Source organism: Equus asinus, chromosome 14, assembly GCF_041296235.1.
Source record: "Equus asinus isolate D_3611 breed Donkey chromosome 14, EquAss-T2T_v2, whole genome shotgun sequence".
Taxonomy (NCBI): domain Eukaryota; kingdom Metazoa; phylum Chordata; class Mammalia; order Perissodactyla; family Equidae; genus Equus; species Equus asinus.
This window is the reverse complement of record NC_091803.1, coordinates 45368770-45390369: the sequence shown is the minus strand read 5'-3', so window position 1 is coordinate 45390369 and position 21600 is coordinate 45368770. Positions and strand designations below refer to the sequence as shown.

The 21600-nt window shown below is 54.4% G+C and overlaps 1 protein-coding gene across 3 annotated transcripts; it reads right to left on the bottom strand.

Moving 5' to 3' along the window:
* Nucleotides 1–1647: 1647 nt before the first annotated feature.
* C14H16orf89 (chromosome 14 C16orf89 homolog) lies at nt 1648–19454 on the bottom strand. 3 transcript variants are annotated; one of them, XM_044747240.2, is made up of 8 exons: nt 19172–19442; nt 15109–15258; nt 13974–14124; nt 12615–12732; nt 11036–11171; nt 10245–10349; nt 8921–9007; nt 1648–4128 (listed from the first exon to the last, which is right to left on the bottom strand). In XM_044747240.2, exons 1-8 carry the CDS (start codon nt 19377–19379, stop codon nt 4121–4123), a joined length of 963 nt encoding a protein of 320 aa, XP_044603175.1. In that variant the 5' UTR covers nt 19380–19442; the 3' UTR covers nt 1648–4120. The 3 variants fall into 3 exon arrangements, with proteins under 3 accessions (XP_044603175.1, XP_014688623.1, XP_070341109.1); XM_014833137.3 differs by lacking the exon at nt 1648–4128 and adding an exon at nt 6223–6554 and having other exon boundaries at nt 19172–19454; XM_070485008.1 differs by lacking the exon at nt 1648–4128 and adding an exon at nt 6223–6554 and having other exon boundaries at nt 11036–11168; nt 19172–19421.
* Nucleotides 19455–21600: the final 2146 nt, after the last annotated feature.

The window sequence follows — 21600 nt, the reverse complement described above, 5'->3', positions numbered from 1 at the left end:
GAGCCAGCGCAAGTCTAGTTTGCCTTTGGTGCCAGGGATACTTGGGGCCAGGCCAACCCCTTTCTGTCCACAGTCAGCACCGTTAGAGCTTGAACTCTGGCCCTTCGTTGAGCCACGCCCCTTAGAGACAGCCAGGGTCAGTGTACTGGGTTGGATAGCGTTCCCCCAAATTCACGTCCTTCCTAGAACCTCAAATGTGGCCTTCATTGGAAGTAGGATCTTTGCAGATGTGGTTAGTTAAGATGAGGTCACACTGGAGTGGAGTGGGCCCTAAGTCCAGTTTGACTGGTGTCATTATAGGAAGAGAAGAGACACACAGAGAGATAGAAGCACAGAGGAAAGAAGGACAGAGGCAGAGACTGGAGCAACGCAGCTACCAGCCAATGGAGGCCGAAGATTGCCAGCAACCACCAGAAGCCGGGAGAGGCTGGGACAGAGTCTTCCCTCAAGCCTTTAGAGAGAGAGTGTGGCCCGACTGACACCTTAACTTTGGCAGAACTAACAGAGTCAGGGACCCAAAATGGGCCCCCAAGAGCGGTTCTGAGGCCTGCGGGGAAACCATAGTTAATCCTCTTCTGTTAGCCACACTCCCGATGACTGATCCTCTCTGGGTTTAAATGACCTGGCCTGACACAAGTATACTGACGTGGAGGGATCCTGTCTTTCTGATCTTTACATCCAGGCTGCCCCAAAATCATCAGCAAACAAGCCAAGGCCTGCCGCCCACTTCCGTGCCCCGGAAGTCCTCTTTTCTCCATGGCAGCCAAGAACTGGGGGCGCAGGCCATCCCTGGTGAGTCTCCTACCTACCCTGCTGTTTGTCACTCCTTTCCCAAGTTGTTCTAAGCACAGAAGTGCCACAGAAATGCTCCCCTGGAACTGAGCAGCCTGTGATGTTAATTAAACACGGAGGCCATTAGACTGGTGTGGCTCTAATGCCATGGTGGCCTACGTAAGCAAACCAAAACCTAAGCCTATAAATGCCTCAAAGCTGTGAAATCAAAATGCACAGAACAACCAGTCACAGACAGCCAGCTAGGCAAACGAGCTAACCAACCCAGCTTTCTCCGGTGCTCACACCCACGCTTCATTTTGGAAAACCTTGGTCCCTTCTGAGCATCCTCATCCGGGTTGTGCCATCATTTGTGGATTCAACAAATTGAGCACCTCCCGTGTGCGAGAGGCTGATGAAACGGACGGTGGCCCTGCCCTCGTGGAGCTTAGATTTTAATGGCAGAGACAGACACTAAATGATGCAAGCGTGGTGAGGGCCTGGAAGAAGCAGGGTTGAGAAAGAACGATGTCCTGGGGGTGGCAGGGAAGGCTTCTGTAAGCCCAGACGTAAAGGATGGGACAGAAGGGGACAGAAGGGGACAGCCGTGGGGAGATGGGGCCAGAGCTTTGCAGCAGAGGTCACTACAGAGCCGGGAGGTAGGACAGAGCTTGGCCAGAAGAGGAGGAAGATGAGCCATCGAGGCAAGCAGAGCATGTTGGGAGGGTTGAAGTGGGCGGGCCAGGCCAATGCCAGATCCCGCAGGGCTCTGGGGAAATGAGTTGGGTTGTGAGCTGAGTGAAACAGAAAGCCACCGGAAGGTGGTCTTTTTTAAACTTTGTTGAGGTATAATTTACATGCCATAAAATGCACCCGTTTTAAGTGTACACATCAATGATTTTTAGTAAATGTACAGAGATATCTCAGCATCGCCTTAGCCCACTTTCAGGACATTCTCATCACCCCCCACAGTTCTGTCTTGTGATTCCGTTTGCATTAAATGTCCAGAAAGGCAGATCTGGGGAGACAGGAAGCAGATTCGTGGTTGCCTGGGGCGGGGGGCGGGGTGGGAGCAGGGGTGTCTGGGGACAGTGGGGAGGATTGAAGCTTGACGACGACAGGATGGGGCTGGGGGTGGTGGCCTCCTCCCTGAGCCCTCGAACCACACGCTTCTGAGGCTTTATCTGCCCTCTTCAGCTTTGAGGCGAACATTTCCTGTTGCTGTTTAGCTTTTCCGTGCATCTAGCAGGTTCTCTGACTGAGATCTCTGAGCTCTGACAGGGATGGAACAGAGCCGACGTCTGTTTCCTCCATTAATTTAGAACCTGAACAATGTTAAGGTGTTGGAATACGTTTATCAACTGAGGAGAAGGATACAAGGTTGAAGGCGGGTACCCAGTCCTTCCCTCCCAGCAGCTCCATCTGTTTGATGGTTATTGTTTGCTCATGTCTGTCTCCCCATCCCACTGTCATCTCCGTGAGGGCAGAGACCATCGCTGCTTTTCACTGTTTTTCCCCAGCACTCTGCACAGTGTCTGGCGCACAGTAGGTGCTTCACGGATATTCCTTGAACGAATGGATGGGATCGGGGCCCTTGTGGCCTGTGTCCGCCTGCATGAATCATCTGGGGAATCTTGTTAAACATGCAGATTCCCAGGCCCTGCCCTCAGAGACTCATTCAGCCACCAGGAGGGGCCCTGGGAACCTGCATGTTTGACAAGCTTCCAAGAGACAGTGACGCTCGCCCAGGGTGGGATTGGCTGCGCCCACAGGGCCTGGCGCCACCCCTGGCACATGGTAACCGCTCAGTAAATATTTCATCATTCAATTCATCCAACAAAGACCTTTTGGATGCCCACTGTCGCAGGTGCTGAGGGACTGCAGGGCACGGAACAGAGTTCTGATGGAGCTGACGCCCCAGTGACAGTGATAAGCAGTTACATGCCGATGCTGCCGGTGGTGATGCTCTGAAGAAAGATGGAGCCGAACCAGGAGCAAGGCCCTGCGGGGAGGTGCTTTGGTGTCTGTGGGGGTGGAGGTTAGGTAATGAGCCTCTGATAAGGGGGCATTTGAGCAGACACTGGGAGGAGGCGGAGGGTCACGGGAAGACTGTTCCAGAAAGACAGGAGAGACTTGCAGAGGGCGTGAACTTGGTGTGTGCTTGCCATGTTTGTTGAACGGATGGGCGAATTCCCAGGAGTTTGGGGTATGGTTTTGTGGTCTGCCGTTGAGAAAGTTCCTCTTAATTTTCGGTCTAGCGTCCATCATTTTAATAGAGGCCCAGACTGAGAATGAATCGGAATGGCTGAACTGCTTTCCCCGGGGCTGCTGGGTTGCAGGGACCTTGAGAATAGAGATGGCTCCTTGAGGCAGGGCTGTGTTAGTGTTCTGGGGCTGCCATAACACAGCACTGCAGACTGGGGACTTCAACAACAGGCATTTATTGTCTCGCGGTTCTGGAGGCAGGAAGTTGCAGATCAAGGTGTCAGCAGGGTTGGTTCCTCGTGAGGGCTGGGAGGGAGAGTCTGCTCTCGCCTGTCTCCTAGCGGCTGGCTGTTTGCTGGCCATCCTTGACCTTCCTTGGCTTGTAGGATTCTCTGCCTTCATCTTCACATGGCATTCTCCCTGTGTGCACGTCTGTGTCCTGTGTGGATGTCTACGTCCAAATTTCCCCTTTTATAAGGACATCAGTGATACTGAATTAGGACCCACCCCAATGACCTTATTTTAGCTTGATAAAGATCCTGTTATCAGATCAGCTCACGTTCTGAGATACTGGGGGTTAGGACTTCAACACATGAACTTGGGGGGGGGGCACCATTCAACCCATAACAGGCACCAACGTCCCTTCAGGTAGGGTGAGGAACATGTGAAGGGAACGGATGTTATTTATTCCTCTGGACGTACATGCTCAAGGCGGCTGCCCTGGTGTTCAGTATAGATGTTCTGTTTATCCAGCACCTGATATCACAGAGGTCCAGGCCTTGGGGCCACCGCAGTTCCCAAGCTAGCATCAGTGTCCCCTAGGGGCTTGGCAAACACGCACTACCAGGCCCCCTCCTGGAGGCTGAATGAGTCTCTGGAGGCAGGCCGGGGAGTCTGCGTGGTTAACAGGATTCCCTTGGTGATTCTCACGCAGGCGGCTGCAGGCCACACAGTGAGAAACTCTTCCAGCAGGGGAGTGAGCAGCGATGGGTGGACTGACCATGGTGGGGATACAGGAAACGAGGCCCCGCTCCCGCCTCCACATCATGTTAAATGCTCACAGGGTTCATCTTCAGTGAGGAGAAGCTGAGGGCTGAGGTGGGGACAGCGGTGAAAAGATCATCGCTGGAGTTTTTACCTCTTTTCAGTGCCCTGTGGTGAACGAAATCCAAAGAAGCAATGACTCAGGCGGGTTTGTCTTGCAAGTTTTTCTTCCCATGTCCCATTTTGCCTTACGATCTTTTCTTTCTTCTTTTTTTTTTTTGAGGAAGATTAGCCCTGAGCTAACATCTGCTGCCAATCCTCCTCTTTTTGCTGAGGAAGACTGGCCCTGAGCTAACATCGGTGCCCATCTTCCTCTACTTTATATGTGGGATGCCTACCACAGCATGGTGTGCCAAGAGGTGCCATGTCCACACCCGGGATCCAAACCAGTGAAACCCGGGCCGCTGAAGTGGAACATGTGAACTTAACTGCTGCACTACCGGGCTGGCCCCCGGTTAGGATCTTTTCTTGAAAGTGACTTGTAAGCTCAGGTTTCTCCCGGAGTCATTGCTCCCCTGGTTTAGTAACTTGAGCCTTCTAAAGATGAATCAGTGTCAGACTCCAGTGGCTAATCCATCTCAAATTCAGGCGGGATGGGGTGGGGCATAATTCCCCCCTAATCCGGATGTGTGTTTCCTGCAGACTTCTCCCAAGGTTTCGTGCCTGTCTTGGTAAACGTTTGTATGTGAGGCAATGTGGGAGAAATTCTTGAAGCATACGGAGTGCCAAGTGGGTATTAAATTCTGGCTCCTGGTTCCCTGAGAAAACCACAACTTCAAAAGCAAGTCACACTCATCATCAACATCCAGGAACATTCCTGTGGGCCTGACAACTTAAGAGCGCTTGTGGGAAAGCATCCAGCGGCAGCAGCAAGGAGGATTAGACAGAGGAGAATAACTCCCACAGGAAAGATTCAGAAGAACCACTACCTCCGCTGGGTTACTCAGCTGGGCACAGAGGGAGCAAAGGGGATTTTAATTCAGATTCTCAGTATGATTAAATTGTCACATAAGGATGATCAGCAGCTATTTTCCACTTTGAGGCAAAGCAAGATGATGGACTTGAAGAGTCTTCCAACTCAAGAACTGGGTGTTTAGCTGGTTTTTCTATCCTGGATCTAATTCTGACACCTGTCTGCACGTTGGCTGAAATCAGCACCACAGACAGCACCTGAGCCCATAATAAGGCTCCAGAAGGTCTTTTCTCAAACACTAGTGTCAGAGCCCCAGCTGACACCGTTTAGATACACTCACAATGAGGCAGAGCAGGGGGAAGAACCACAAGCCGGGAAAGAGAAACGTTGATGAATCAGCTGCTCCTTCCTGCTGCTTCTTCAGGACACGCCCCCATGGACGGTGACAGCATCCCCATTGTGGTAGCAGGTAATGCTTACCTGGCACTTACTATGTTACAGGTACTGGTCTCAGTACTCCACAAACATAATTCTCACAGCGGTGGAGGTAATACTGAGGTAGGTGCTATAATCGTCCCAATCGTACTGATGAGGAAACTGAGTCACAGAGATGCTAAATGGCTTTGCCCAAGGACACCGAGCTCATTAGTGGGACAGCTGGGATTTGAACTCAGGCAGCCAGGGCACAGAACAACACCATACCCATTAGGCTGCACTACCTGTTGTAAAATGGCATGACTGCGACACGAGGCGACACAATGAGACTGTGGAGTTCTCTGCACACACTATGAAGATCTTATGTGCTGCCTTTTGTGGTCATATCTCTCGAGTTCTAGGTCATGACTTGAACTGCTATTTTCAGAGACCCTTGTTTCTCCCACTGGGAATGATGCAATGGTTGATGTCTGGACAAATTGCCTTTAAGAGGGGCCGGCCTGGTGGTGCAGCAGTTAAGTGTGCACGTTCCGCTTCGGCGGCCCGGGGTTCGCCGGTTCAGATCCCAGGTGCGGACATGGTACCGCTTGGCAAAGCCATGCTGTGGTAGGTGTCCCACATATAAAGTAGAGGAAGATGGGCACGGATGTTAGCTCAGGGCCAGTCTTCCTCAGCAAAAAGAGGAGGATTGGCAGCAGATGTTAGCTCAGGGCTAATCTTCCTAAAAAAAATTAATTGCCTTTAAGATTCAAGTTGATGGGTCTCTGTAGAATTTGTGTGGAGCAGGGTTGAGGACTCAGAAGAGAGCCCCAGAAGTTGTGCAAAAGGCGGAGAAACCAGACTCGACTCCCTGCTCAGCTTTACTCTAGATTTATTCACCTGCTCCCACGCTGGCTGCATCCCAGCCCCACTCCCCAGGGGAGGAAGCTGGTTGCTCTACTCGTCTGTTTCTTCAGCGGCCTCCTTCTCAGGATGTGGCCCAGGACTTAAGGAAGGAGGGACTGAAGGCGCATGTTTCGTCTTCCTGGCGGGTGGCAGGCGTGGAACCATGCGTGTCAGTGGCCGTTGGGTGGTGCCGGCATGGACCGCCCCAGCTGCCCGTTTCCAGGGGGGTATTCTGCCAGGGCGTAGAGGAAGCCGCCCAGGGCCGCCACGGCCATGGCTGTGTTGTGGGAGGAGCAGCCATCTGGGGAGAGAGTCCCTCTGTGAGGGCTGGGTGGCAGCCGCAGTTCCATCGTGTGAGTTTTTCAGATAGTCCCCCAGCCAGCCTGGTGCCGGCTGATCCCCTTTGCTGGACCGGGCACCCATCTGCCACCCCCGTGAGTGTCGGCTGCTAACGGCTCCCTTCTCCAGAGAGATGTCTTGCACCCATTGGAGCCTCGTCCCGATGACTTACTAATACAGGGACACAAAAGCTGGCCCCCAACTTGGGGGTGCCTCCGTGGGACGATTCCTGCTCCAGAGCCCCTCTCCTGCAGGATCGGACCTGACCCACCCCCTTGTCCAGCGCCCTCCCGCCTTCCCCTGCTCTCAGGCCCTTGTGAGACCTAGGACAGCCTCTCATAGTTCCATACAGATGGGGAAACTGAGGCTGAGGCAGCAGAGCCGAGGTCCTGGTCCTGGTGACTCCACAGCTCATTTCTTGACCCCTACAGCCGCCCTCATTGCTGCCTCAGGCCTGCCGGGTCCCTTGTGACTGTGAACACCTGCCTGTGACAGAAATCCCTTAGATGTCATTCAGTTCTCTGAACTCAAGGTGGGCTGCCCACCTTTGGTCTCTGGGCGGGTGGGGGGAGCCAGGACTTTCCTCTCCCCTCACAGTCTTGGAGAAGGGAAGGACCCCAGGCAGGCCCCTTAGAGGGAGCAGAATGCAGATTTCAAGGAGACTAATCCCTAACCCTGGCCGTTCACGCTTCTCGGTGGCCTACCGAACACCAAATGCTGTGGCAGCTCTTTGCCCAATGACCTGATGTTGACCCCCAACAGCCCTATGAAGGAGGCGCTGTCTGGCCCCATTTTACACATGAAGAAACTGAGGCTCAGAGTTGAGCGACTCCCACGGTGAGTAAAGGGCAAAAGCAGACTCGAGCCCAGACAGCCTGACTTCAAATCCTGTGCTCAGAGCTCTATACCGGCTGCCCCTGCCGCCTGGGTGTGTGTCATAGTGAAGAGGAGAGCAGGCTGCTCCCTCCCGTGCAGTTTTCTAGGTCGCTGGTCAACCTGCAGGGGCCCCAGGAAGGACCTTGGGCTTCGAGATTTCTGCAGCTCTCTCTCGAGCCCTCAGGACAGTTCTAGTGTCCAGCTCTCCAGGGCATGCACAGCAGGCCCCCTACCACCCGGCCGTGGGCAGCTGCAGCCCCCCCGTGTCAGGCAGGCCTAGCCAAGGGCAGGAGGCCTTTAGAAATCTCCGGAGAACTGCTTTGCCTTCTCCTGCCCAACCTTTGGTGGCAGCAACCAAATGGACCCGTCAGATTTGTGCTTCCCCCAACTTGTCTGCCTGCAGGTAGATGACGAGGCCTGCAGGGTTGACGGTTCCCCGAATCATTCACTAGTGGATGCTGGATATCTATGCTGGCGATTCCATCTCCCTTCCTGCTTTTGCCTAGAAGTTATTGATTTTTTATCAAGGAAAAGTTGAAATCAGGTCTCCTCTTCCTTCTTTCTCCCTCTGTCCCCTGCTTCTGTATTATATCTGGCCTTTCTTCCTTTGCTAATATAGTTACAGCCTAGCCTCAGTTTCTCTACGTTGGTGGACTGACCACATTATTGATCATCTCAGCCAGGACACTTTCAGGAGGAAAGGGGGGCACTATGCCTAATGGCTCCAGGACAACAGGTGTAAGCTGGGGACACCAGGATGTGTGGCCACTGGGATGTGATGGTCACTTGCCCGCTGGCTCAAAGATTTCCTCCCTGCCCTTCTTTGCTCCAAACCCTGGCGCACTGACCCCTCCAAACTACATTTCCCAGGATGCCTTGCCCACCAGCTTCCAGTTGGGTTTGACTAACAGCAGACACAGGCAGAGGCAGGGGAGAAGCCAAGGTGTTTCTCCCGCTCTCTCTGTCTCCACGTCCAACCCCTGCAGCCTCTGCTGACACCACCTCCTCCCACAGTCCCTCCAGCTCTGCCTCTGGCGGGGGCAGTGGCTTCCCTCAGTGGTTAATCTCTGGGTTTTCTCACTTTTTTTCATTGCCAGCTCTTGTAACACCTCTGAGACGAGTTCCCTATCTTCAATTCCTTCTGCTGAAGTTTTCGATGCAGGTTCTGTTTTCCTGACTTGATCTTGGCAGAGAGGGGTTATCTCTGTGCTTTTCAATAATACACTGAAACTTCTCTTTTATATACCTTTCACTGGAGTCAGTAACTCTGGACCCCCCACATTCTGAGAGGAGGGCCTCAGAGACTGCTACCCTTCCCCTAACCTCCCAAACACAAAGGCCCTTCCTTCAGTGATACTGGGGGCCTGTTTTCCGTGGATGGTGACCAGCCGTACAGCCTTTCCAGGGTGTCTCGGCTTCATGCCAAGAAGGTCCCTTGGGTACTTTCATTACCTGTAAATTGTTTTTCTCGCCTCTTCACTCTTGTCAAAAAATGCTGTTGGTGTTCAACTGCTCTCAATAATTCTTCATCTTCAGCATCTGGGAGAAGACAGAAAGGTGAACTCAGGATGGATTTTAAACATTACTCACGAAACCTCCTCCCCCTCAAGCAACTCAGGTCTTCTCCTGAATCTGGGGGCTCTTCCTCGAGCACCTGTCTGCAGATCCTTCCACGTGGCATAAGTTTGTCATCTACTGATGTTTCTCAAATTGTGGTCCCCCAACCGCCCAGATCAGAATGACCAGGGGAGCTCATTAAAGATGCAGGTTCCGCAGGCCCACCCTCCACCTGTGGAAGCTATAGGTCTGGGGTCCTGAGAACCTTCATTTTATAAACTCCTCTGTTTTAAAAATAGACTACATGTGCTGCATTATGATGTGTCAGTCAATGATGGAAACGGTGGTCCCAGAGGATGAGTACCATGGAGCCTAGGTGTGTGGTAGGCTGTACCATCTAGGTTTGTGTAAGTACACGCTATCATGTTCGCACAACGATGAAATTGCCCAGTGATGCATTTCTCAGAATGTATCCCCATCGTTAAGTGATGCACGACTGTATCTTATTTCAAACAATGTTGCCTCTTTGAGCATCCCACGCTTCTCATTTAGGATGCTGGCATTTATGGGAGCCTCCTCTGCACCCAGCAGCGGCCGGGGGTTTCACGTGTATTATTTGTACTCCTTACAGCTCAGAAAGGTGGATATTATTATGCTCGGTTAGTTACACACAGGGAAATTGAGGCTCAGAGAGGTGAAGTGACTTACTCCAAGGAGGACCAGCTGTCCAGTGTCTCATGGCTGCCTGCTCTGCCTCCCCCAGACACCCCCCCTGATCGCACCACCTAAAGAGCTCTCCCGGATGCTCTGTTCTTTCTCAGCCTGTCGTCTCCACCACAGCCCTTATCAGAACTCACAATGACTTCACTTATTGGTTTGTGTAGGTGGTCTCTGCCTCTTTCCCTCAGAGCCTCAGTTTCCCCAGAACCTAGAACAGTGTCCGGCACACAGCAGGTGCTTAGGGAACACTCGATGAAGAAACAGATTTGTTAATGCAGGTGTAGGGGACCAACGTCTTCCGACAAGACTGCCTCCCATCCTGCAAAGTTCGGGCTTTGAGCCCATTTCTGTGTGTGTGTGTGTGTGCGTGTGCATGCACATGGGTGTTGCAAATCTCTTTCCGCACCGCTAACACCACTGCATCCTTTCCCCACCTGGCCAAAAGACCCCAGCCCTCCAACCCCGTCTTGTCCTCAGCCAGGATGGAAGTGCAGCTCACCAGGCGTCCCGAAGCATCCTTCTCGCGGCTTCTGCCAGGCAAGAATGACCTCCAGCCACCGGAGCTTGTAGAAGTCAGAAAAGCCAGCGATTCCACAGAGCATGACTGGAAGCAAAGACAGGGGACCCTCTGCAGGCCTGCCCCCCATGCCCACCTCCTGCCACTCCCCAAGGCCACCTTGGCGCCACCTGCCTCCTCCTGCCGGGTGGGGCAGCACTGGGAGGTGGGCCTCAGTGCACGTAGTGTCTGCAAGGAAGCGGCGGGGGCTCTGCCTTGGCGAGCAGGGGCACCCAGGCCCGGATCCTGCCTCCCACCTGGGCCCTTGGCCGGGGCCACTCAAGAGTCAGGCTCAGCAGAGGGATCTGGACACCCAAGCCAAGGAGCGGCCTCCCAGGGACCCCCTTTCTGCCTCATCTCTAAGGCTTTGAGGGTTTGCCATCAGCTGGGCAGTCAGTCTGTCCAGAGCTCCATCACTGGGTCAGCCTTTGGGGGCAGGAAGCACACAGTGGCAGAGAGAACAGAGGATGCCCAGTTAAATTTGAGATTCTGATAAACATGAATAAACATTTAAAGTATAAGTATATCCCATGTAACGTCTGGGATATACTTATACTAAAAATGTGTTCATTGCTTATCTGAAGTTCAGACGTACCTGGGCACCCTGTGTTTTTATTTGCTAAACCTGGCAGCCCTGCTCTGTGTGTGTGTGTGTGCACGCATGCACATGTGCGTGTGCCCGGAATTGGGGACACCCTGCTGCTCTGTCCCCAGGGCAACACGCCGGGGCCCACTGTTTTCCATGAAGATGTCCTGGGTTGAGTAGGCATATCCGATGGCCTCAGCTCTCTGATTCAGGTCCATCATGTTGGCACAGAAGAGGTTCATGTAGAGCTGGGTCTGGCGGAACAGCCCCTCCATGCATCCCTTCTGGGGGAACAGACACCGGGAGACAAGGAGGTTGGCGGTCTGGATGAGACAGACTCTGTCACGGGAAAACACTTGCAGTTCTGAGCCAGTCTTGCAAGTGGCTGCATTCGGGGCTGATCGTTTCCCTTTTCCCAGAATTTCTTCCTCACCCACACTCCCTGCTGGGGCCTCAGGCACTAGGGGTCAGAGAGAGCTGGCTTCCAGTCCTGGCTGTACTACTCAGGAGCTGTGTGACCTTGGCCGGCTATATTAACCTCTCTGAGCCTCAAGGGTCTTCTCATGGAAAGGGCAGTGCCTCGAGGGGAGAGCTACACCAGAGGGGTGCTCCTGTGGGTGGGCGAGACCATAACTGGGAAGTGCCCGACGCGACCCCCGACACTAGGGCGCGCCCTAAAGCTGCTAGCTGCCATCATTCATTCTGGTTCCACACTAACAGTGCTACTCAAAGTGTGGGCCGTGGACCGGTGGCCGGGAGAGGAGGACAGGAGATGAGAACAGGCTTGAGAAACTTCTGTGGCAATGGATCACTTTCTACCTGCCGAATCTAATCAAAATACCTTTCCTCATTATTTGGTTTTTATTGGATTTACAAAAATACTAGTCAATGATGGTTTGCAAATAAATAATAATAAAAAAGCCTGTCAAAGAAAAACAGCGAGTTCCTTCTCGGCTAAGAATTTCTGGACCTCAAATGACATTTTTGGATAGAGGTAATGAGCCCTACCTTTCTCTATAAATAAATATATGTTTAAAAATGATTATTATTCAGCAAAGTTTGAGCCCTTGGGCGGCGCTAAAGAGGTGGGGGCGGGGCTGGTTTGGTTTTCTGGGAGCGCCTATTGACGACTACGCGTTCTAAGTCCTTTTCCACTGGTTGTTGTCGGCTGCGTTCTTTCTGCTGCTTCTCTGACTCCCTCTCTCTCTTTTTGTTTTCCTGATGGCCTGTGGTCCAGTCCAGCATGCAAACGTCTGTGTCCAATAGAATCCCAAGCCACTCCTCCCCTCCCATAGTTTGGTTCAATTTTATAGCCAACGGATGGCCGGCTACCTTCCTCCTGATGCCCGAAGCACAAGTCCAAAAACCCGCTTATTTTCCTGGTGTGTAACGTACAAAACCACACGGCCACCAGCCCCCCTTTTTTTTCTTTTTTTGAGGAAGACTAGCCCTGAGCTAACATCTGCCACCAATCCTCCACTTTTTGCTGAGGAAGACTGGCCCTCAGCTAACATCCATGCCCATCTTCCTCTACTGTACACATGGGATGCCGACCACAGCTTTTTGCCGAGCGGCGCCATGTCTGCAGCCGGATCCGAACCGGTGAACCCCGGGCTGCTGAAGCAGAACATGCGTGCGCACTTAACTGCTGCTGCACCACTGGGCCGGCCCCCCACCAGCCCCTTTTTATGGTTCCTTCTCTCCCGGGGGCGTTGCCCGGCACTCACCATTCTGGCCAAGAGGAAGAAGAGCAGCTGGTGCGACAGGCAGTAGCCTGAGCAGCCGGGTCTGGTCATGAGGGTCCTGCAGAAGTCTGAGAGTCTGCAGGGCTGCCTGTCGTCCGCCCTGGGGGAGGTGGTTCCAGGCTGTTAGGAGTGTCCTAAAGGGAGCCGAGCGCCTGGAGCCTTCCCTGGGCCCATTCCTCCACTAGTTATCAGGACCCCCTGTAGGTTCCAGGCACCCAGCTGGGCTCAGGGGGCTGCCAGATAAAACACAGGTGTCCTGTGTCTTGATCGGCTAAATCTGGGACCCTTGGCATGGGGGAGGTGATGCTGGTGCTATCCTGGGTTGGGGGAGCCCCAGAGGGCTGCAACTTCCTATTGTTTGAGACCCCCAAGCACTGCCCTAAACAGCACATCCCTGAACCCAGACAGCTTGGGGTCTGGACCCTGCATGCCCATTCCCTCTGTGCCAGGCCTGCCCCCTAACAGGGACAGAGCACCACGGGGCAACTGGAGCTCAGCCCCTCTGCGAGCCCAGCTGTGTCCTGGCCCCAACACCTCTCTGAAGGATGCTGAGAGGATGGGGGCCCCGGCACCTGCTGCCCCTCCTGTCCCAGGATGGGTCCCTGCACCCACGGCTGCCCTGGGGGGGGAGTCTGCGCAAGGCCCACTGCACAGAGGGATAAAATAGCGAGTGAGTCTGAGATCTACAGCCCCTTGGGGTGGCAGAACCCTAAAACAAATGTACGCTGCCTCTGTGGCTGCAAATGGTGCCAGGAGAGCCAGCCCAGCATGGGAGGTCAGCCTCCGCAGTGGGGTCAGCGAAGGTTCTGGAGGAAGGAGGCTGGAGCTGGCCCGGAAGTGGGAGCAGACTTACTTAGGCACAGCAGGTGGGGTGGGGCAGGGTGGGAAGAGGCCCCCCCGGAAGCGACTGTGGCAAAGGGAGAGGCTTAGAAGAGGGAGGGAGCTGGTGCCTTTGAGCATCTGAAAAGAGGCCCCAGGGGCTGGACGGAGGGGCCTGGGGACGTGGAAGGGCAGCGGGAATTGAGGCTTCCTCCTGAGAACAACAGGAGGTTCACGCTGGCGGTGGGGTGTTCAGCTGCGGTTTTGAAATGATCCCTCCGGTGTGGCGGCCTGCCAGGAGGTGGGGGTGGGGGCGCAAGGGGGGTGGGGGCTGCACGGGCTGGAAGCCGCTCGTGGTGGGGTGGGAGAGGGCGGGGTCAGGGCGGCTCTGCGGCGGGGGGGGGGGCTGAGCCTGGTTTTGCACAAACCCGTGGGGAGCTGCAGAGTGAGTGGGACAGGAGGACAGGCTGAGAGCAAGCTCTTTTGGGTTTTTGGAAATCGGGGCAAGTCCAGGGGGCCCACCCGGTTCCCAGCAGCTGCACCAGGCACAAGTCACTGTATTCCTCTGAGAAGGAGTCCTCGGGCTGGAAGGTGGGGTAGACCATGGAGGCGTTGGTGCGGGTCCAGGCCTGTGGGAGCTTCCAAAACCCGGGCTGGATGGTCGGCTGGAACTCTGGCAGAAAGGAGGGGGCGGGGGCAGACCACGCTCTGCTTCACGGCCCCCAGGCTCCTGTGGCTCGGAGCCAAGGAACTGGATGTCCCTCCCGGGGCAGCCCTGACCACACCCGGGTGCCTGCTCGGAGCTCTAAGGCCCACCTGCTGGATGGGCGTTGCCTTTGAAACACTCAGGAAGCTTCTGCTAAAAGAACATTAAGAAAAAATCAATAGGAACAGGGTTGGGGCAGGCTGGGAGGAATCCACTGTATTCCATGGAAGCTTGAGACGTGTAAAAAGGGCTAGTCGCCTCCTCTGGTTGGGTTGGAAAGTGGAGCTCTTATAAAACAGATGCCCAGCAAAGGGGCTTCTTCAGGTTGCCACAGGCACGGATGGTCTTAGGGACCAGGCCTGGGAGAGGGTGGGGGACCTGACTGCAGAGAGGCAGGCCAGACCTACAGACGGCTGGGGTGTGGTCACGGCAGTGGGGCTGTGGTCTGGCCAATGATCCCCCCACCACCCCCAACCCAGGAACCACTCAGGCCAGGCTTATAGGGGGGCCCTTAGTAGAGTAACTGAAGGCCAACAAGACAAAGACTTAGCATTACAAGCCACAAGAGAGATACTGGCAAGATGCTAACATTTGCCGTGCAAAGGGTCAAATTACCTTTTAGATGTCGCACCCTCTGCGACAGACCCTCCCCTCCCCTCTGGTCCAGCATGAAGGCCCCCAGGCCTGGGCATGAGCTGGACAAATTCGAGGAGACATAGTCCCTCCTTCCCACCCCCTCTGTGTGGGTGGGAGAGGTCATCTCACCCTGAAGTCAAGGATGACCGAACAGCCCCCAGGGTCAGCCTGCGGTGTGCATGGCCGACAGGACGCAGCTGGCTACCGATGGTCCCCAACCCTCCCTGGCACCCGAGGGCACCTGCCCCAGGTCATTTCAGGAACATCCCCAGCTGCCCTGTTCCCGAAGAAATGACATCCACCCCACGCTCTTACCTCGCAGGTACTCGGGGTCACTCAGCCTGAGGTAGAAAATGGATCTGTGGAGGAGAGGCGCCAGCCTGGCTGCCAGCTTCCTCACACGCAGGTTCAGTGGCTGCAGGAGGGGGTCCCAGGCCCACTTCTCCTGGACGCCTTGTAGCTGCCCTGGGAGGGAGCAGAGTTCATTCGTTCCACCATTTGACGAACCACGTGGACAGGAAAACATATCTTAAGTTGTGACACTGCGGGAGGACCTCTGCCTCCTCCAGCTCCCGAGGGGAAAGAGTGTGCTGAGCTTACTGGAAATCAGGCCTCTGTGGGGCTCAGCTGGGTCAGGGGGCGGGGGGGGGGGTGGTGGAGCCACGATGACAGAAGGTATTGGCTAAGAGCTTGATTTCTGGAAGTGGGCCTGGGTTCAAATCCTAACTCTCATACTTTCTTGTTTTTTGAGGAAGATTAGCCCTGAGCTAACATCTGCTGCCCATCCTCCTCTTTTTGCTGAGGAAGACTGGCCCTGAGCTAACATGCATGCCCATCTTCCTCTACTTTATATGTGGGACGCCTACCATGGCACGGCTTGCCAAGCGGTGCCATGTCTGCACCTGGGATCCGAACTGGTGAACCTGGGGCCACTGAAGTGGAATGTGATCACTTAACCGCTGCACCAACGGGCCAGCCCCCCTCATACTTTCTTGTTGGGTGACCAGAGAAAGTCATTTATTTTCTCTCCATTTCACTTTCTTCATCTATAAAATGGGGCTAATGATAGTCCTTGCTTCTTGGGGGGGGTTGCAAGGATTAAATGAACTAGTGCATAGAGAGGACTTATCATTGTCCATGGCACCAAAGAGGCACTTAATAAAGTTTAGCTATTAGTATTATGAGGGAGACTTAACTTCTGCTGTACAGGAGAAAAAAAATGAGAGAGGGATTCAGATGGCAGGGTGGAGAGCCACTGTGTACAGTTGAGCAGGTCACACACTGCACAAGGGCAACGTACATTCCTATCATGTGTTTGTATATATATTAAGACAATTTTCCAGCAGACGGCAGTCAAGTGACTCAAGGAAGGGGGTGCCTTTTTCTAATCCTCACAAAGGTGCCCTGTGGACTGGACTAGCAGTGGCCCTGCAGGGGTGGCAGAGAATGGTGGTCAGAGGCGGGAGAAGAGGTGGCCAGAAAGGAGATGGAGGGAGAGCAACAGCACAGGGCTGGGAGGGCGAGAGGTGAGGAGGGCAGCTGCCTTCAGGTGGAGAACTGTGTGGGGGAGGGTGGGAGAGGCTTAAGGAGGGTGTGAGCAGGGCTGTGGGGTGAGGGGCTCTGTGATGCCCCTCCCCTGCCCTGGCCCCTCCCTGAGCACTTGGCTGTAGCAGCAGACGGAGGCGCTATAGTGTCACCCACATGGGCTGCCCCGGTCATCAGTGAGACCAGGAGAACCCGACCCGACCTCATGGCGACCTGGGTCCTGAGCCTTGTTCCTATGTCCCCCTGCGTGTGTGGCAGCTGCTGCCACATCCTGGAACCCCATCACGGCTGCTGGAGCCAGCTGGAGGGTCCCTTTGCTCTCTTAGGGCCATGGCCACCCATGTAGCCCCAAACAGAGACCACCCAGCAGATCAACGGATATTCTGTTGCTGCTTTAGTCCCTCTGCAAAAAAAAAAAGGTGACCCCATTTCTCTCCCTCCCAAGGGGGCCCAGGAATGAAGGTCGGACCCTCATGAAGAGTGCTGTGGCGGTCAGCTTGTGTTCACGCCCTTTCGGCCCCCTCCCACATTGAACGGGGCTGACCAGTGAAACCAGTAAGATATTGGGGAAATGAAGGCTCAGTCATAAAAGACCTTGAGGCTTCCGCCTTGCTCTCTCCTGGGCCACTGGCTCCGGGGGAAGAGGCTGCCACATTGTGAGGACACTCAGGTGGCCCCGTGGAGACGTCCATGTGCTGAGGAGCCGAGGGCTCCTGCCAACAGCCGGCACCAACTTGCCAGGCCTCTGAGGGAGCGAGACAGCTCCTCCCGCCCCAGTCCAGCCTTCAGATGACCACAGCCCTGGCTGACATCTCGACTCAACCCCATGGGAGACCCTGAGCCAGAACCGCCCAGCTACGCCGCTCCTGGATTCTGGATGCACGGAAATGGCGTTATTGTTTGAAGCAGCAAAGTTCCCGGGTAATTTGCTCTTCAGCGATAGATTATTGCAAGGCGAGGGGGCCCAGCTCTGGAGAGGGGAGCAGGCAGATGGCAGGAGAGGCCTGCCCAGGAGGGGGCGGCCCCGGTCTGAGGCTGGTATGTGCCGGCGTGGACCCCCACTTCCCTCCTTCCCAGGCAGCCCCACCCTGTATGGAGAGTCAGACAGAGGAGGGTTCGAGCCCACCTCCCTCACTTACCCGCTGTGTGACCTTGGACGTTCTCTGCAGCCCTCCCCTCCCTGGTTCCACGGGATGATAATGATGGACTGACTGAGAGGGTTGTGGGAAGAATCCCGTGAGACCCCTGACGCGTGCACCCAGGGGTGCCAGCACCTAGGGGGTTCTTACGCACTTTGGCTTTTACTATGGCGTGCGCCCCAGAAAGCATGCAGCCCAGGGAGCCACCTGCCCCCCCTTCTCTGTCCATGAGGAACCAACAGACCTGTGGGGCTGCGGCTGAGACGTCTGTTGCCTCGTCCCAGGAAGGTTTACCAGCCACTGCTCCTCGCCCAGCGCTGAGCTGGCGCCGAGGGTGGACCAGGAGTGAATACGACGCACCTACCCTCACGGGCTGTCACAGCAGGCGAGGTGGGATCCTGGACCCACCACCTGTCTGGCTGTGAGGTATCAGGAGGCTACTGAGCCTCTCTGTGCCTCAGTTTCCCCACCTGCAGGAGGAACAAAACAGGGCACCTCCCTCTCTGGGCCGTTTGGTGAGGACACATGGCAGGTGGCCAGGAAGCGCCCAGCTCTTCTTTGAGGGGCCACATCATGGGATGTGGCCCAGAGACTTTTGTCTCTGTGGGTCCTTTGCTCCATTGAAACAAAATACATTAAAGATTGCATCTTATGACTGTGTTGGTACGAAGACAGATACGTTTATACTATCTATTAGAGCATTTTCGTTGACTTAATTTCTTTTTCTGGTTTTAAGAGAAACTAAAACGTTTTCATGGGCCCCTAAAGGTATCGTCTGCCTGATGGGCAAGCCGGCCCTGCGCATTTGTTACCAGCTCCTAGAGGAGTTGTGAGCCTCGGCTGGAATTAATGAAGGAGCCGGTGCCGTCTGCATTGCCACACCCTGGTCCCGGCCTGCAGGGGAGGAGCTAGGATCTTGGGGGTCTCCAGGATGGGGCCTGGGGGCTCAGGGTGTGGACACAGGCCCGGACAGATGCAGCCCCGTCCCAGAGCCCCTCCTTGTGCTGGGACCCGGCGTCCTGGGGGCGGGAAGCTGCACGGGTGATGCAGAGTGGGAGCGGGGCCGGCCAGACCCCAGGCTGACCAAAAGCCGGCTCTTTGTCAGTAGGTAGGTAGTAGGTGGGGGTGGCCTGGGGGAGGGGCTCACACAACTCCAACTCCTTGGTTTGTGTGGGGGCGGCTCCTGTTTGCCTTGGCCTGTCTCCAGCCCCCCTCAGGGGATCTTATATCCCTCAGAGCAGAACAAACACTTGGCTCTTTTCTCTGAGCCTCCCGCAGCTTTGGCTGGAAGTGGGGGCAGCCGGGGCTGGAGCCCCATCTTGAGGGTCCCCCTTCTGTCAGTAGCCACCCTCCCGGCAACACCCCTTCAAAGGTCACACTCCCTCTGCCCGCCTCGTTCGTGGCATATCAGGAAGGAGGGATTGTCAAATGGGTCCTTTCTTCCCGGGAAAATAATAATTTCCAGATTTTTCCTCGTGTGGCCTTTGAATCCTTCCTGCTTCCCAAAAAACTTGGGAACAGTAGCGCCCAGATGCCCCAAAGGAGCAAGCCGCCCCCAACCCCTCTTTCCTTATCGTCAAAGCAGACAATTCAGGAGTCAGGAGGTGGCCAGTTCCCAGGGGTGCAGAGCAGGCAGGTGACAGGCTGAGAACTGGTTTTCCGGGCGGCCGGGCCAGGGGAACGAGCGCACCCACCTTCCAGCACCCGGAACCCCACCACGCCGTCCAGGTTGACTTCAGGCAGCCTCTCCTGCAGGAAAGAGGTGGCTCTCTCCAGCGCAGAGAGGATGAAGCCCGCGATGGTGGCCTTGCCCTCTGGGGTGTCCGGCGGGGGCAGCGAGGAGGGCCACAGGGGCCGCGGTGCCAGCAGCAAGAGCAGGAGCAGGAGCCCCAGGCTGGCCATGGCTGGCGTCTGCTCGCTGGGAGAGCACACACGCCCTCTGCTGCCTCCTCCTCCCACCTCCTCCTCCTCCCCTTCCCCCTCGGGGGCAGGGCTGACCCAGCAGCCTGGGCGCCCGGTGGTCTGGCCAGCCCCGGACATGGAGCCAGCTGGTGTAGGGCCAGGGAGAGGAGCCCCCACCCTTCCTTCTCACCCCAGATTCTCCAGGCCCACGGACAACATCTTTGATCTAGCAATTGTAGTTAGAAACCTAGACATTCAAGAGCACTGAAATGCAAAGGTTTTTTTTTTTTTTTTTTTTTGGTGAGGAAGATTGGCTCTGAGCTAACATCTGTGCCAATCCTCCTCCACTTTGTATGTGGGATGCTGCCACAGCATGGCTTGATGACTGGTGTGTGGGTCTGCGCTTGGGATCTGCACCCAACCCAACCAGGCTGTGGAAGCGGAGCATGCAAACCCAACCACTCGGCTGGCTCCACAAAGTTCTTTTTTAAATAAGTTTGGAATAAGCTCATTTGAGGGCACACCTGCGAACTGTTGGAAGATTCCTTCCAGCAGTGCCCGCTCAGCAGAAACAGAATGCAAGCCACAAAGGAGAGCTGCATGGGCACCTCACAATGTTCTAGCAGGCACACTAAAAAAAGCAAAAAGAAGCAGGTGAAATGAATTTTAACAGTCTATTTTATTTGAACCGATACATCCAAAATATTACCATTTCAACTTGTAATCAATATAAAAATGACTAAATTTTTTACATTTTTTTCTTTTTCTTTTTTGAGGAAGATTAGCCCTGAGCTAACATCTGCTGCCAATCCTCCTCTTTTTGCTGAGGAAGACTGGCCCTGAGCTAACATCCGTGCCCATCTCCCTCTACTTTATATGTGGGACGCCTGCTACAGCATGGCTTGCCAAGCAGTGCCATGTCTGCATCCGAACCTGCGAACCCCTGGGCCGCCGAAGTGGAACGTGCGCACTTAACCGCTGTGACACTGGGCCGGCTCCTACATTTTTTTCTTTAATGTCAGTTTTCTCATACGAAGTCTTCGAAACCCAGGCAGTGTTTCACACTCGTGGCACATTTCGGCTCGGGCGAGCCACCCTTCACGAGCCCCGCAGCCACATGCACTCCTGTACCGGACAGTGAGGACCCAGAGCGCTGGCGTGGCTCCCCTGGTGTGAAATTCTGCTCACTCTGTGGAAATTTTCATGTTGGCTTCCTGGGTGTGTTCCAAAACACGCTGGGACTGTTCTGTGTACGTGTGCCATATGACCTCTCCAAAATCCAGAACATTCTGAATTCAGAAACACACCTGCCCCCAAGGGTTCAGTTAACATATCACAGATCTGTAAGAATAATAAAAACACCGCCACCAAAATGTGCATCTGATGCTCTTTGTGGGCAGCCGCTAGGTCAGGTTTCGTAGCCTTTTTATTTCTTTCTTTATCATTCGTTCATTCATTATTTATTTATTTCATTCATTCATTTCCATCACTCCAAAAAGAAACCTCATATCCATCAGCAGTCACCCCCTTCCCCCACCCAAGCCCCTGGCCTCCTCTAGCCTACTTTCTGTTTCTGTGGATTTACCCATTCTGGACATTTCATATAAAGGGAATCCTACAATCTGTCGCCTTTTGTCTCTGACTTCTGTCACCAAGCATAAGGTCTTGCAGGTTCATCCAAGTTGTAGCAAGTGTCGGAACTCCATTCTTTTTCATGGATGAATAGTATTCCACTGTACGGATGGATCTCATGCCATCCATTCATCAGTTGATGGACATCTGAGTTGTCTTCACCCTTCGGTTATTGGGAACAATGCTGATAGAAACATTCATTTACAAGTTTCTATTTGAAAACCTGCCTTTGGTTCTCTCGGGTCGATACCTAGGACTGCAACTGCTGGATCACAAGGTAATTCCGTGTTTAACCTGTCGAGGAACCGCCAAACAATCTCCTGCCGTGGCTGCACCATTTCACATTCCCACCAGTGATGTACGAGGGCTCCTCATGCACAAGGTTCTGTGCAGAATGCCCATGACATTTTAATACTGTAGATATGCTGTATATTTGTTTGTGTGCTATGTCTAGATCTGTGCTTTATACATAAAAACAGTAACTTCTTTTTCCTCCCCACCAACCACTTTTTGCCCCCTTGAGTGTGCCATTGAGAACGAATGTTCCAGGCGAAGCTTGTCACTATCATCACTCTGTTAATCCTGTGTC

What these genes read in the sequence shown, in the direction of transcription:
- C14H16orf89 (XM_014833137.3), bottom strand. Translation starts at nt 19,379, where the DNA reads ATGGCCAGCCTGGGGCTCCTGCTCCTGCTCTTGCTGCTGGCACCGCGG. An exon ending in GTGCAGCTGCTGGGAACCGG is followed by an intron (nt 12,733 to 13,973) that starts GTGGGCCCCCTG and finishes CACCTCCCCCAG; the next exon opens with GGCGGACGACAGGCAGCCCT. An exon ending in GGACATCTTCATGGAAAACA is followed by an intron (nt 10,350 to 11,035) that starts GTGGGCCCCGGC and finishes CTTTGCTTCCAG; the next exon opens with TCATGCTCTGTGGAATCGCT.